At 43.6% G+C, this 13836-nt stretch overlaps 1 protein-coding gene across 8 annotated transcripts in view; it reads right to left on the bottom strand.

Moving 5' to 3' along the window:
* MYO9A (myosin IXA) overlaps nucleotides 1-7505 on the bottom strand; it is a 143865-nt gene extending 136360 nt beyond the window's left edge. For all 8 annotated transcript variants that reach the window (XM_054272505.1, XM_054272509.1, XM_054272506.1 and 5 more), the window contains exon 1: nucleotides 6618-7505. In XM_054272505.1, the coding sequence (XP_054128480.1) occupies nucleotides 6618-7460 (843 nt within the window). In that variant the 5' untranslated portion in view covers nucleotides 7461-7505. The remainder of the gene's footprint in view (nucleotides 1-6617) is intronic.
* Between the last annotated feature and the right edge of the window lie 6331 nt (nucleotides 7506-13836).

Below are 13836 nucleotides of genomic sequence, written 5' to 3'. Positions count from 1 at the left end.
TCTTTGATTGAAAACATCATTTATCAAAGTGCTACATTATAATTACAGCATTTGTTAAATAGAGAGAAAAAGGGAAAATAAAGTGCCAGAAAATTAGCCCTTCCTTCATGTTTTGTTAAATGTGCACCTTGATAATCAAGTTTTACCAGAAAAGCTGAATACAAACCCAAATAACAGAAACACTGGTAGAGTAAGACAGAGAAAGATATTTTTAAAATGGTATTAGAAAGCAAATTGTTGTCTAATACCATATAATACTGAGCATCATCTCAGTTTGAATGAACACATGGTCCCTGCCAGGGTCAGATTCAGGGTTATTTTGTATAGATACATAAATATTTATAGATTCTGGATAGCCAGAGACCCTCATATAAGTGATCCATAAAGCCTGGCTATCTAGAGGTCCATAAAGTCAGGACTTCTTGCAAGGTGAGCACTCCACCCAACAAGGGCAGGGTTTATTTGGCATTTCCCTCCTGGGAACAAAATAGCTCCTAATTCTTAAGGGGGGAGAAAAAGCAGCTTCATATAAACCTGCTTTAATAACAAATCCATCTCCCCACTGTCATCTCAGGGAAGGAACATCATTTTTTGCCATTCAAGTGCAATCATCTGGACTTTGGAGTAATGAAATATTTGCTGAAGATAGCATGTAATAAAAATAATAACAATATTAAACCCAGGCACTGATACAGCCCATCTGGATATGGCAGGAAGACTCTACAGTGAAAATATTGAATAATTCAGTGTCAGAAACAGGGATGAACAAGATGCTATTTGATACAGAGCCTGAAACTGTAAAAGCTCCCCAGCTGAAGAATCCCAGCCTTTCGCAAGCACTGGTGAAAAGCAGTTGGTGCAGAGCCTTGCTGTGGGAGTCCTTTGTGTCAGGCCTGCACAAATTCTTCCCACATTAGGCATCAGCTGGATAATCTCCGTGTGCTGCTCTCTCTCTAACCTTTCCAGGCACTGGGGAGGCAAGAATGCAGAGGGGAAAAAATCCTGGCTGCTGTGTTCACACCTACCCCAAACTCAGATGGCAGAGCAGTGATAATTGCATATATCATAGGTTTAAAATTATTAAAAGTGAATAATGAGCAGAAGAATAAATATTCCCCCTTGCTCCGTCATATAAATCCATTTTTTTGAATATAAAACTTTTAGAGACACACAATACAAGCCAATTACTTAAAAATCACTGTACTGGAAACTGAACATTGTGAACTGAATCAGAGAATCTATTTTCTTTTGTTAAGTTCATTTTAATGGAATTTGGTTACCTCCCATTAATACTGTTCCAAATAGAGAGTAAAAATGTAAATATACTTAAATTTTGTTTCCCATTAATATTGTTTCAAGCAGGAATAGAGAAAAAAAGGGAATATAGTAAAAATTTACATCCCATTAGCATTGTTCCAGGATATGGTCCATTTGCAAATGTCATTTCTCACAGGCAAATAACAGTGCCCTAATTCCTATATGAATCAAGCAGCTCCTTTATCCTCATTCCTGTACAGGAGTTAAGAGTGTGGGATCTGCCAGAGGAGCTGGGTCCTGCCCAGGATAACTGCAGGAGAAGCAGCAGAGGCCCATGCACGGGGAGCTTCGGCCCCTCCGTGTTTCCAATGCTGCCCGAACCTGCTGGAAGTGCAGGACACGCCTGATCATTCCAGTTAATTGATTTTTCTAACTCGACTCAATGGCTCTTTGTCTGGCTCTGGAAACATTCAGCAGCATCCACTGCAGTTCCAGCACTGTGGAGTTGTTCTGCTCACACCTCACAGGGCTGCACCTCCAGCTGCCAGGGCTCAATTCAGCTGGGAGGACTCTGCACATCAGCACAAAATCCTGGAAAATAACATCCAAAATCTTTTCTAGGTGCTGCCTGCATTTCCCTCTATAACAACCAACAATCAGGATGAAGTAAATAAGAAAAAATCAAGGCTTTCAGCTACCAAGGCCTTCAGGTGGCAACTCTGCCTTCCCCACAAAAGTAAAACACACACATTGCACAACATTGCTCCAGAAACCAAAAAGCAACTCCAGCTGATGTTCCTAAGGTTCCTGTGCAAACCACCACCACTGGGAATGCAAATAGCAGGGCCATGTCTACAGAAAGCTCCCTGCAGTTCTCTCCAAAGCAATTCAAGCAATCAATTCCTTTTTTTCTGGCAGAGATGCTGCAGATGCATTTCAGCTGTGAAGGGCAGCAGCAGCTCCCCTTGGCCACCGCCTGTGCTCTGAGGCCTCTCCCAGGAACACAGCTCTTGGCTTTTTTTTTTTTTATTTTTTTAAAAAAGCAACTGAGAGATCCCCACTGGGATGTCTGAAAAGGCAAATAAACAGCTGCTCAGACAACACATCTGCTGTGCGTAGCTGCCATGGCTGCACTCCTGTGAAAGGGACCGATGGTAAAACAATCTGGTGCAGACTCCTTTAGACCAAGGTTCATCCAATACCTTTCTGAGGACCTTTGGGAATACCTGAGCCAGGGAGGATTTTCCTACTTTTGCAGTTTTATGCAGAATTGAAAAAGAAATTAGCAAGATGTAATAAATTAAGTTGCATTCAGAGCTCCCCAGAAAGCTGAAGCATGGTCCAGGAGGATGCTCACAGGCTGCACCATGTACCAGTACAAGGTGATGATCCCATCCACATCCCACCTCTAAGGGTTACAGTCCATAAAAACAAGCTGGGATTCCAACATAAAGTTCATCTGGATGTTTCTAGCTAATAGAATTAAAGAGAAAACAGGGTTTTAAAACACTGTTCCAAGTTCATATCAACAAGTTCCCTAGATCTGGGATAAAATATCCCTGCAGGGACAAAGCACAGCTCTCCAGGCAGAGCACAAATTGAATCATGGTATGATTTGGATTGGAAGGGGACTTCAAAGATCATCTAATCCAACCCCCTGCCTTGGGCAGGAACACCTTCCACTAGACCTGGCTGTTCAGCCTCTCCAACCTTGAATGCTTCCAGGGATGGAACAGCCACATCTTTTCTAGTGTGAAGAAATTTTTCCAACCCAAACCTCCCCTGGCACACCTTGAGGCCATTTCCTCTCATCCTCTCCCTTGTTCCCTGGGAGCAGAGCCCAACCTCCCCAGCTGTCCCCTCCTGTCAGGAGTTGTGCAGAGCCACAAGGTCCCTCCTGAGCCTCCTTTTCTCCAGGCTGAGCCCCCCCAGCTGCTCCTGGTGCTCCAGCCCCTCAATGTCTTGTTGAGGTGTGGCACTCTGGGCTCCTGATGGAGAATCAAGCTGAGCAGAAGTCATCTTCACCTCAAATATTGCATGGAGTCAATCAGAAACAAAATACAACTGCAGCATGTGGAACTCTTCCTTAATTAACTACACAAAATTACAGCTTTTGAGAAGCTCAGCCTTGAAACTAAAGAGCCATAGTGCAAAAATTTTAGTAAGCACAGCTCTGCTGAACAAGCAAGTTCTTATAGGGCATAATGTGTTTTATAAGAAAATGGGGAGAAACTGAGGAAAAATATAAAGCAAATCATCTGTTTTTTAAAAAATTGGAATCTTGTTATTAGAAAAAAAAGTGTAAAATGTAATTTCTCACAGGGAAATAGTGGTGCCCTAATTCCTATATGAATCAAGCAGCCCCTCATCCTCATTCCTGTACAGGAGTTAAGAGTGTGGGATCTGCCAGTGCAGCTGGGTCCTACCAGGATAACTCCAGGTCTGGCACCCACAGGAGAAGCAGTATTGGTATTTAAGGAATATAATTTATGAAAGATCATATATAAATATGCAAGTGTTTTAAAATATAGTTTACCACCAAAAGAAGCATATTGCAACCATTCCAAGGAGCACCACTACAACAAAATTTTCCTATTAAATCCCAGCAGAGGAAAAAGAAAATCCATAGGATTTACATCAAATACACTTTAAAAGGACACACCTGGTCTCAGTACACACCTCAAACTATGTGCAACTAGTGAATGATGTCACCCTGTTTGGAGGGCAGTAACAGCTTGTCTTGACAGCCATCTCCAAAAGCCCAATTTGGACAAGACTCAGGAATCTCATGCAACAACAACAAAAAAAAAATTCCCAAACAATAGCCCGAAGCTGTTCATGAAAGGTAAATTAGGAAAACAGAGAAGTTGCAGGAAAAAAAAAAAAAATCTTAATTTTGCTCCACTTCCGCTCCTGCTGCGTGAGCATGACAGCAAAGGCATTCCCAGGAACAGGAGGTTCCATGCACTTGTCCTGCCAGAGACACTTTTCAGGCAGAGAAAGATCACTGGGTCCAAGTGAACTGTTGGTTGCCCCATTTTCTAAATCAGAAGTCGCAGCACAAAGAGCTGTGTCGCTGCCTCTGAAGGACAAACCTGAGCTGAACACAACCTGATCTTAAATATGCAAAGGGAATGCAGAAGGTGTCTGGAGGAGAGAAGAACAAAGGAAAAGAAGAAGAAAAAAATTCCCCAAAAGTTTGGCATCTAAACTTCCAGAGTTTATTCAATTTATTTCAACCACAACTTAAAAGGTCAAATCTGCAAATGCTTTGCAGAGTAATACAACCCAAAGCTCTGCTCTGAAGATCCCTTTCTTGGGAAGCTCTAGAAAGAGAAGGAAAAGCAGAAATATAGGCACTTTGTCTTTCAGGCTGCCTGATTTGTGACTATTTGGGACCAGTGCTGGCAGAGCAGAAGAAATTCTGGATTACCCCCACTTTTTCCAAGAGGCCTGGAAGCAGACACAGCACAACAGCAGCAGTCCAGCTGCTGGAGTGAAGGAATGCAAACTTCTGTTCCAACAGCAAAAAAAAAAATATAACAGATATGATTCAGGATTTTTTTTCCCTCAAAAACAGCTGCAGATCTTGCGAAAGGAAAACAAAAGGCTGGAGTGCATCCCTGCCCTCCACCTCATCCCAACACACATCTTGCTGGGGTTTGAGCAACCTCAGCTAGAGGAAAGGGAACCAAGGAGAGGAACTACAAAGCTGCTTTTTAAAGGAAAAGAATATTAAGAATTAGGAAGGAATTCTTCCCTGTGATGGTGGAGAGGCCCTGGTAGCACAGAGAAGTTCCAAGCTCCATTCCTGGAACTGTTCCAGGCCAGGTTGGATGGAGCTTGGAGCAACCTGGGATAGAGGAAGGTGTTGCTGCTCATGGCAGGGGGTGGAATGGGATGGGAAGATCCCTTCCAACCCAAACCATTCCATAAATGGTCCCCAGAAGAAGTGAGTGGCCACCACCAGAGCAGGATTCCCAGCAAACCATTTGGGATGCCTCTCTCCATCCAAGAGCCAAGCAAATAGACAACCTAGTCCTGAGAAAAGCAGAATCTAAGAAAAAAAAACAATTCCCCAAACTTCCCTCTACCTTTCTTTTCACAGAGATATCTCTTCTCCACCTCCAGACCATGCTCCCTCTGACACTGCTAAAGAGAACTATAAAATGACCTTGGTCCAATATGACACATTAAGCAACAATCAAAAACTAAAGAGCATGGAAGTGTTTCAAATAAATAACAGGACTGCAGGTGGAATAGCAGGACTGGAGGTGGAATGCAACAGTCTTCATGCCAGTTTTCTGAAATTAATGTGGTCACCAATGTGGGTCACCACAGTAACCACCATTAATTACAGGAGCCTGGCCTGATGTTTTCTCATTAACTCCAGAGAGTGAGAGGGGGAAGATGCATGCACCAAAAATCCTCCTTGGATCATGGCTTCCAAGGACAATGGCATGGCTGAAGCTGACATCACCCATGTGCAGGTGGGTTTTAAGCAACAAAATTCAAACTAGCAAAGCTGTCAATTCCAAGGAAAACCGTCTCAACCACTATGGGGCAAGCTCATGACTAATTAATTAATTAATTAATGCTGGTATTCCACTTCACAGTTTCATACCTGAAAAGTTGATGACCAAGTTTATCTAACCTCTAATACACAGGAAGAGTCTTTAAGCAACAAAATTCTAACTGGCAAAGCTGTCAATTCCAAGGAAAACCATCTCAACCACTATGGGGAAAACTCATGACTAATTAATTAATTAATGCTGGTATCCCACTTCAGCATTTCATACCTGAAAAGTTGATGGCCAAGTTTATCTAACCTCTAATACAAAGGAAGAGTCCTCACAAAAGTAACCAGTAAGTGGCCAAATCAAGCACTCATGGTTAGAAAACACATTTTTGACCATGAAAGTTACCTTTGATTTCTTCCCCAGCTCAAAGAAGCTGACTGCACAGAAACTCCATAACTACAACATTATCAATACATTGTGTGCAATGAAATCCCTTTTCAATATACCAGAAAATTGCTACTGATAATTCTCATTTCCATTTTCCCACTGAGAAACCCCCGAGATAAATCCGCACTGAGAAACATTTGAGTGAAAACAAAGCATTAACAAACTTGGCAGCAAGCCATCTGCTGTACTTTTGTTTTTTCCTCTTTTTTTGGAAGTAGGTAATATTCTATAGGTGGAAACACAAGTTTCCCTCATTGCTAGCGCTGTTGCCACTTGATTATCAGTATTTAGCAGATAACCACAGAGTTAAGTGTCACAATAAAATCCCAACTGCTCAGGTTTGGTTTTTTTCACTGTTAAAACATTTCCACGCTGCTATCATTTCCATCTTACCTCAAGCACTGGGCCGGCTCCAAGAATAATCTGTTCTACTCCACTGGCAAATCCCTTCTGGCTGAGGGCGGTGAGGTGATGAATCAGAAAGTTGGTGCTCTGTGTCTTTCCCGAGCCGCTCTCTCCTGAAATCACGATGCACTGGTTCTTCTTCCTCTGGAGCATAGCGTGGTAAGCCACATCTGCCACGGCGTAAATGTGGGGCTCCAGCTTCCCCAGCTGATGGTTGTCGTACATCTTCACATACTTGGGGTTATAAATAGGTAGGAACTTGAAGGGATTAATAACAATGAGGATGCTGCCGACGTAGGTGTAGATTTTTTCCTGCTTGAAGCGGTTTCGGAGATTTTCCAGGAGCGTTTTCTCATTCAGGTCCGGCAAACCGCACAAGTCATCGTAGTCCTTCTGCTGGGGCTGGGGGAGGAAGCCCCTCTCCACCATCCTGCGCCGCTCCTCCGTCACCCTCAGCCACGACTGGAGGCTCCCGTAGTGGATGGAGCCATCCAGGTTCTTCTCCCGCAGCAGGAAGCGATAATCCTCGCCGCTGGTGCGGTTCTCCAGCGCCATGCGCGGCCACAGCATCATGCGCTGCACCGGGCAGTCCGTGGGGTTGAGGATCCATTCCTCCCCTCCAAACTCCTTCACTTCGGCCAACACGTAGCATTTTGTCTTGTCCAGCTGCAGTTTGTCGATGAGCGCGTCGATGACCTCGGCGGCCGTGGAGGTTTTCCTGGCGGCGATGGGGCAGTAGATGGTGCCCTCTGCGATGCTCCCGGGGTAGATGTGCAGCGTGTACTCGCTATCCTCAAAGCGTCGTCTGCCTCCAACATCATTTACACTCATATTGGATCCTGGCCCATCAGTCCCTGGGCTGCACAGTCAGGACTGTGTGCTTGTCAGGTCATCACGTTAGCAAGGCTAAAAAACAAAATAAAAACATTTAGGCGTTATCCTACAAAGCTGTAGCAGATAGCTAAGCAGATATTCAACATCCAAACACTACACACTCAACACAGACTCCCCCTACTACAGCACCTGAAGCTTTTGCTAATTTTGTCCCTGAAAATCAGAAATACCCTCTGATTTTCAGCGAAAATTTTGTGAGCAACACACCAGAAAACCTCCTGAATCCATCTCATGGGTGTGTGGTACTCAGCACCCACAAATTTTAGCTGCTAAAACAAAAAGACCATCACCTTCGCCTGCACACCTGGCCCTTACTACAGATGCATTTTTCCACAGTCCTGTGCCAGTGAAGAGGAGATAAATTCCTTTCCTTCCTATCCAGGAGATTTTGAACCCATGATGATTTAATCAGCAACACTTTTTCCCCCTACCAAGTCACCCTTTTTCAGAGATGTGCATATCTCACACTGGATACAACTTACTGCAACCAACTCCTTTGTATGTTGCACTTTCTATTTCTATTGTACTGCTTAAAACCAAACCAACCCATCTCTCTGGCAATGAAACAACAAATGTGCAGCTGATTTCTCAAACTTCATCACTACAAGAAGATAACACACCACCAGCAGCCCCAGATAAAAGCAAATTCAGAGTTAAAGGGCCCCAGCTCTCCACCAGTTTTAGCAAACTCCAAACTGCCCTGGAAGGTGTTAAGAGTTACTCCAATAGAAGACAAAAAGGGAACTAGGGAGAAGAGCAGGACCCTCAGAACCAGGATCTGGGCGATCAGGTGGCAGTGACGCTTCATACAGATTAAAGTTTACATGGACACACATCCTAATGTTATTTTTAACATTGAGTTTTTCATTGAGCACTGCCTCACTGAAGCAAGACCTCACAACTATGACAGTTCCCTCCTGGCACCAACAAAATACTCAAGAAGGGTCAAAAAACCATGAAGTCAAAACCCACAACAGTTTTAGGGAAATTCAGACATTTGATGCTGGCAAGAGTATTCAGGGAAAGCATTTCACTGGTCACCCTGCCCCTGCAGTCTCCCCCAGGTTTCCAGATCCAGGACCTTCAATCCAAGTACAGCCACCCTCATCTCCCACATCCACTCCAAGGCCGGGATTTGGAGAACTGTTTCATTTCTGAGGCCCTCAAATGAGCAGCACTATTTTATGCTGCATTGTTTCTCGCTCCAATATTTCATTAAGTTTATTATCCCCAGCCACGCGCACTTCAAAGCCCAGAAATGAATTTGTCCCAGTGAAATACATCTGGCAGAGATTCACGGTGCATTGCTTGGTAGCAGGACATACATTATGCACTGGGAAGTGTTCCAGCTGCTTTCCTATGGCTTTACTACAGGCACAGATGCAGCAGGGATGATGTCAGGGAAGTGCTGGGCTGGGCTTGCTTTGTGTGGCTCTGCAGCTCCAGCATCAGCTTTTCATCAACAAGGGGTGAGCAAACCCCCCCCACTGTACTTAAGCTGGGTAATTCCTCACCCAGATTTTACTTCAAAGCTGAGGCCAAGAGTTCTGGCTATTTTTATTGATGTTATCAGAGCGTATCCAAGACTGCTGACTCACGTGAGAAGTGCAAACAGGACTTTAAGTTGCTTACCTTGAGCAAACTGACCTTGCTTCCTCCCTCCTGCACACTCAATAAAGCACCAGGCCACTCCACCCCACCCACCAAAACATCTCTTGAGATGTTTATTCTGCATGGAATTGGTAACAACAAACACCTGGTGCCTTCTGAATCCAAACAACTCGAATCCAGCAGGGCTGCAAGCCAAGCATGAACCCCATGGAGATGCTAAAAGCCTCAGCAGCTCTGGGGATATGGAAGAGCCAAGTTCCCCCACAAAACCCCTCAAAGATTAGAAAGCAAAGGGGTGTTAATTCAAGCCTTGTAAATCCCAGGGGTGCCACGGGGTTTACTGGTAACGACCTCAAACATGGCTCAGAGTGCTGAGAGAGGTCAAAGCAATGTTAATGAAGTTAATTGGTTGTGGTCTCCCGTGCCCTGCTGCACATGAGCCTGGCCCTGGCTCAGAGTCCAGCACACCTTGTGCATGCAGTCAGCTTTCCAAAGCATTTTGGAGAAATAATGCAATGAAATGTCCATCCTAAGGTAATTAACATATGTCAGGGAGAAAGGTTCTCCTACCAACTATTCCAGTGACAAGTATTCTATGTATTAGATATTATAGGACTTGAAAAATTAATATTTTTGCATTTAGACATAAAAAATTAAATGGGATCATGAAAAAAATTATACAAAGTTTATATTGTGTCACCCAATAATACTTGCTCTGTGCACTATTTTAATTAAAGGCCTTTTGAGTTGCTACATGCTTACATTTACAGGTGAACATATTAAAATGATGCTACACTTCAGTCATTTATACATTTTTGCCTATTGCAAACTTCTGGGATCGCTCTGGCCAAAAATTCATGGACTCTGCACACCTATGAAAGGAAACATTTAAGGCATTTTAAGTCAACACAGAATCATGGAATGGTGTGAGCTGGAAGAGGTTTTAGAGCTCATCTCATTCCAGCCCTGCCATGGGCTGGGGAACCTTCCACCAGAGCAGGGTGCTCCAAGCTCCATCCAAACTGGTCTGGAACACTTCCAGGGATGCAGGGGCAGCCACAGCTGCTCTGGGCAGGACCTCACCACCCTCCCAGCCAAGAATTCCTTTCCAATATCCCATCCATCCCTGCCCTCTGGCAGTGGGAGCCATTCCCTGTGTGCTGTCCCTCCATGCCTTGTCCCCAGTCCCTCTCCAGCTCTCCTGGAGCCCCTTCAGGCCCTGCCAGGGGCTCTGAGGTTTCCCTGGAGCCTTCTCTGGTCCAGGTGAGCACCCCCAGCTCTCCCAGCCTGGCTCCAGCCCTCTGACCATATATAGTTTCAGCTGAATATTTTCTATTTTCCTTTTCTATTTTCTATGTTAGAATGAAGATTCTTCTCAAATTAATCCTGAATGCTGACTTTGCTCAATTTTACTACACTAACATAATTTTATTTCCAACATAAAAAAGCACAATCTCTAAATACGGTTACAAATTCATTATATTACCTGGGTTCTCCTACATAATAAAATCAATTACTGTTTGCAAGGGGAAGGCTCAGAGGGTCCTGATAAAACTGACAATAATCTTTTGATTATTAGCAGGTTGATAAAAAAAATGCTAAAACTTTGCCAATTAAGCTTTGTACAGACATTAAACATGTAAATACTTGTTGATTTTTACATTCTACGTGATCTTTTGCTATATGATCACAGTTTAACACACATTCAGAAAGAGCAGCCTCAATACATTCATTTTCAGGGATAGTGTTAGCAGCACGTGGCAAAAATCCAAAACAAACTGTCCACTGGAAGCATCCAAACCCAGCATAAATAATCTGTGACAGCTAAAGCCTGAAATCATGTGCAGGGTTTGCCAAATACCGAATGATTTGGAAAAAACAGGGATCAGTGTCAGCATTGAGGCTGCTAAAGGGGCAATTCTGGAAGCAAAGTTCACTGAGTTTATTATAACATCCCCTAACCTGGCAAGGGATACAGAAACAGGGAAACTTTCTCCCCATTCCCAATCCTCAGGGTCTGGTTTGTTGCTTATCCATCCACCAGCACCTCCCAACACACTGTGCAGGGCAGCAATTCCTGGTTGCCAATCCAAACACACTTCAGTGCTTAATCTGAATTTGTGGGCCCAAGATGTTTGTCCTTTAGCAGCCCACAGCCTCGTGCTGCTGGCACCCAAAATAACACCTTGGTGACATCAAAACTGACACCAGAGCCACACATCTGGGCCAGCTGCACACAGGAGGAACACCAAGGTGAAAGCTCAACATCTTGGTTATCATTGCACCTTTTCACATTCACCTTTTCCTTCCCTCTTCTTTTATCATCTTCCTTTTCCATGCTCCCCATGTTTTTCTCTTCCCACTGTTTGCTGATGTGAGAGAAATGGAATTATTGTCACTTAATCACCTACGTGGGTCCCTCTCAAAGAACCTTGTGTGCAGGAGTGGTGGTACCCAAAACACAGATTTATGCAAATTATTTTCATCCAAAAGAATGAAAGTTCTGTCACAGAGAGTTCTATCTCTATCACTGACATTTGGAAGCATTACAGAGATCTTGGAATGGTTTGTTTTGGAAGAGACCTTTAAAGGTCATCTAGTCCAACCCTCCTGCAATGAGCAGAGATGTCTTCAACTCTATTTGTAATCACAATTCAAATTTATTTCTTAAAGGATGATAAGCTTGGATGGAGAAAAATACACCCATTAGCACTCCAGGATTGTCCACATGCAGAAGGACTTTTGGCTGAATTTCACAGCAGTTTATTTGGACTGAGGTACCTAAGCAAGATGCCAAAGCAGTGAGAAAAATTAAATTAGAACAGAAAATGAAAGCAGAAGTGGAGACACATTCTCAGAGGCTCTGCAGCAACACAGGAGCCTGCTGGACCTGGCACTGAACCAAAACAAAACCCCACAGGCACCAACAGTGAAGATACAGAGGCAATGGCAGCAACATCCCAAAGACACATATGACTGTTTCAGGGGCTTCTTTCCTCTCCCCTTAAAATTCTCCATTTGGTCACAATTCCTTTGAGAGAAAGAAATTCTTGCCATTTGCTAAACCTGCTTTGTATTGCTCAGAGTTCAAGGCAAATGTGAGTGAACATAAAAATTTGGTGTTCTTTCACTTTCTGCAAACCTGAGTGATTTTGAGTTAAACCTCCTTGATGGTTTAACCCAAAACCCTCAGTTTTGAGTTAACTCAAAACTGTCCCCAGTCCAAGTGAGATTTACAAACTGGGGTTTGGCTGTTATTATCAAGAGCCATAATGAAAGGAGTGTCAACCCTTGGACAGTGCCAACCATGCTGCCTCAAGCAGAAGGGAATTTTTGTGGAAGTAAAGATGCCTGTACAGCCAGAGATGCCTACTCAGCCTCCAAGGGGATTCCCAGAATGCAAAAGAAGCAGTGGCACAGCTCACCCTATGTAAATCATTCCTAAAGTTGCCCACACTGCAACTAAAATAGGCTCAAATAGTATTCTGTAAGTTGTTTCTGAGATCCACAGCTTCTTCCATGACCTGAAAAATCTGAGACAAGTCTTATCACACTGGTTTTCCCTGTGTCTTTCAGTTTTACTCAGCATTTTAAGTAATCTGTCACCTCCTTGTCTGTTCCTTTCTATAGTGCAGGATAACACTTGAATTTCAGTTTGGCACCTGGAGCTCCTTGCTGGCACCAGAGGTGTTTCCTCCTTTTCTTTCAGAGATGGACTTGGTTTTCCCATACTTTTATTAGACACTGATATTAAGAAGTCCATGAATACATAAAGCACCTCAGTGCACAATAATCCCTTCCAGAGCCTGGAATCACTTTGTCCTGAGGTTTTGGCATTTCCCTATGGTATGACAACCACTCAGTGGTTCCTCTTGTAGAAACTGGAGGTGGTGAGGATGTTGCTCTCCATTACATTCTTGCTGATGCATCTCCTGTGGAAATCTCTCAGCTTCTATCTGACCTTTCAGCTGAGACGAAATGGAAAGAAAAAAAACCCCAAAAACCTAACAAACAAACAAACAAACCACAAGAAGAAACAAACAAAACCAAACAAAAACCTCAAAAACCCCAAAACAAACAAACAAAAAACCTAAAATAAATTACAAGAAAAGCTGTTGAGAAACGAGCTACTCCTAATATGTTACAACATTTCTGGTGAAGGAGGAACTGAATTAGGATGTGAATAAGAGCACAATCACTTATTCTTTCCCTTGAGGTCACAGCACTTTCTGTGCAGGGAATGAGTCAGCATCCAAGAATTAACCTGGCCATGCAGTGAATGAACCTCCTGCCTGCATGACTCCTGCCTCACTGGCTGCAGATGCCACCAAAGGCACAGATCCATCATCTGTGGGGCCAAAGAAATGAAAATGAAATAAAGAAACTACAAAAAGGCTTGGTGAGGACAGCTGCATGGGAGAAGTGACTCCCATCTTCACTTCTGCCACAGCATCTCTGCTTGATGCTGGGAAACCCCAATAAGTGGTGCAAGAAAATCCTGCCCTGGATTGTTCCTCTTTCTTGAGCTTCAGATTTGAGTCACTGAATCTTGACTTCTGGAAGCACTTCTGTTCTCCCAAAACATGCCCCTACACAGAGAATGGGACCTTCCAGCCACTTCCTTTGCTTTTTTTGCCAGAAACCAACAAAATAGTAATATAAAAATAAAATTTAAAGAAACAAAAGGAATTGCTGGATCCTC

This window comes from Melozone crissalis, unplaced genomic scaffold, assembly GCF_028551555.1.
Source record: "Melozone crissalis strain CALT ecotype California unplaced genomic scaffold, PUWL_Pcris_2 ptg000014l_1, whole genome shotgun sequence".
Classification (NCBI taxonomy): domain Eukaryota; kingdom Metazoa; phylum Chordata; class Aves; order Passeriformes; family Passerellidae; genus Melozone; species Melozone crissalis.
Note: the sequence above shows the minus strand (reverse complement) of the source record. Positions and strands in the feature narration are given on the sequence as shown.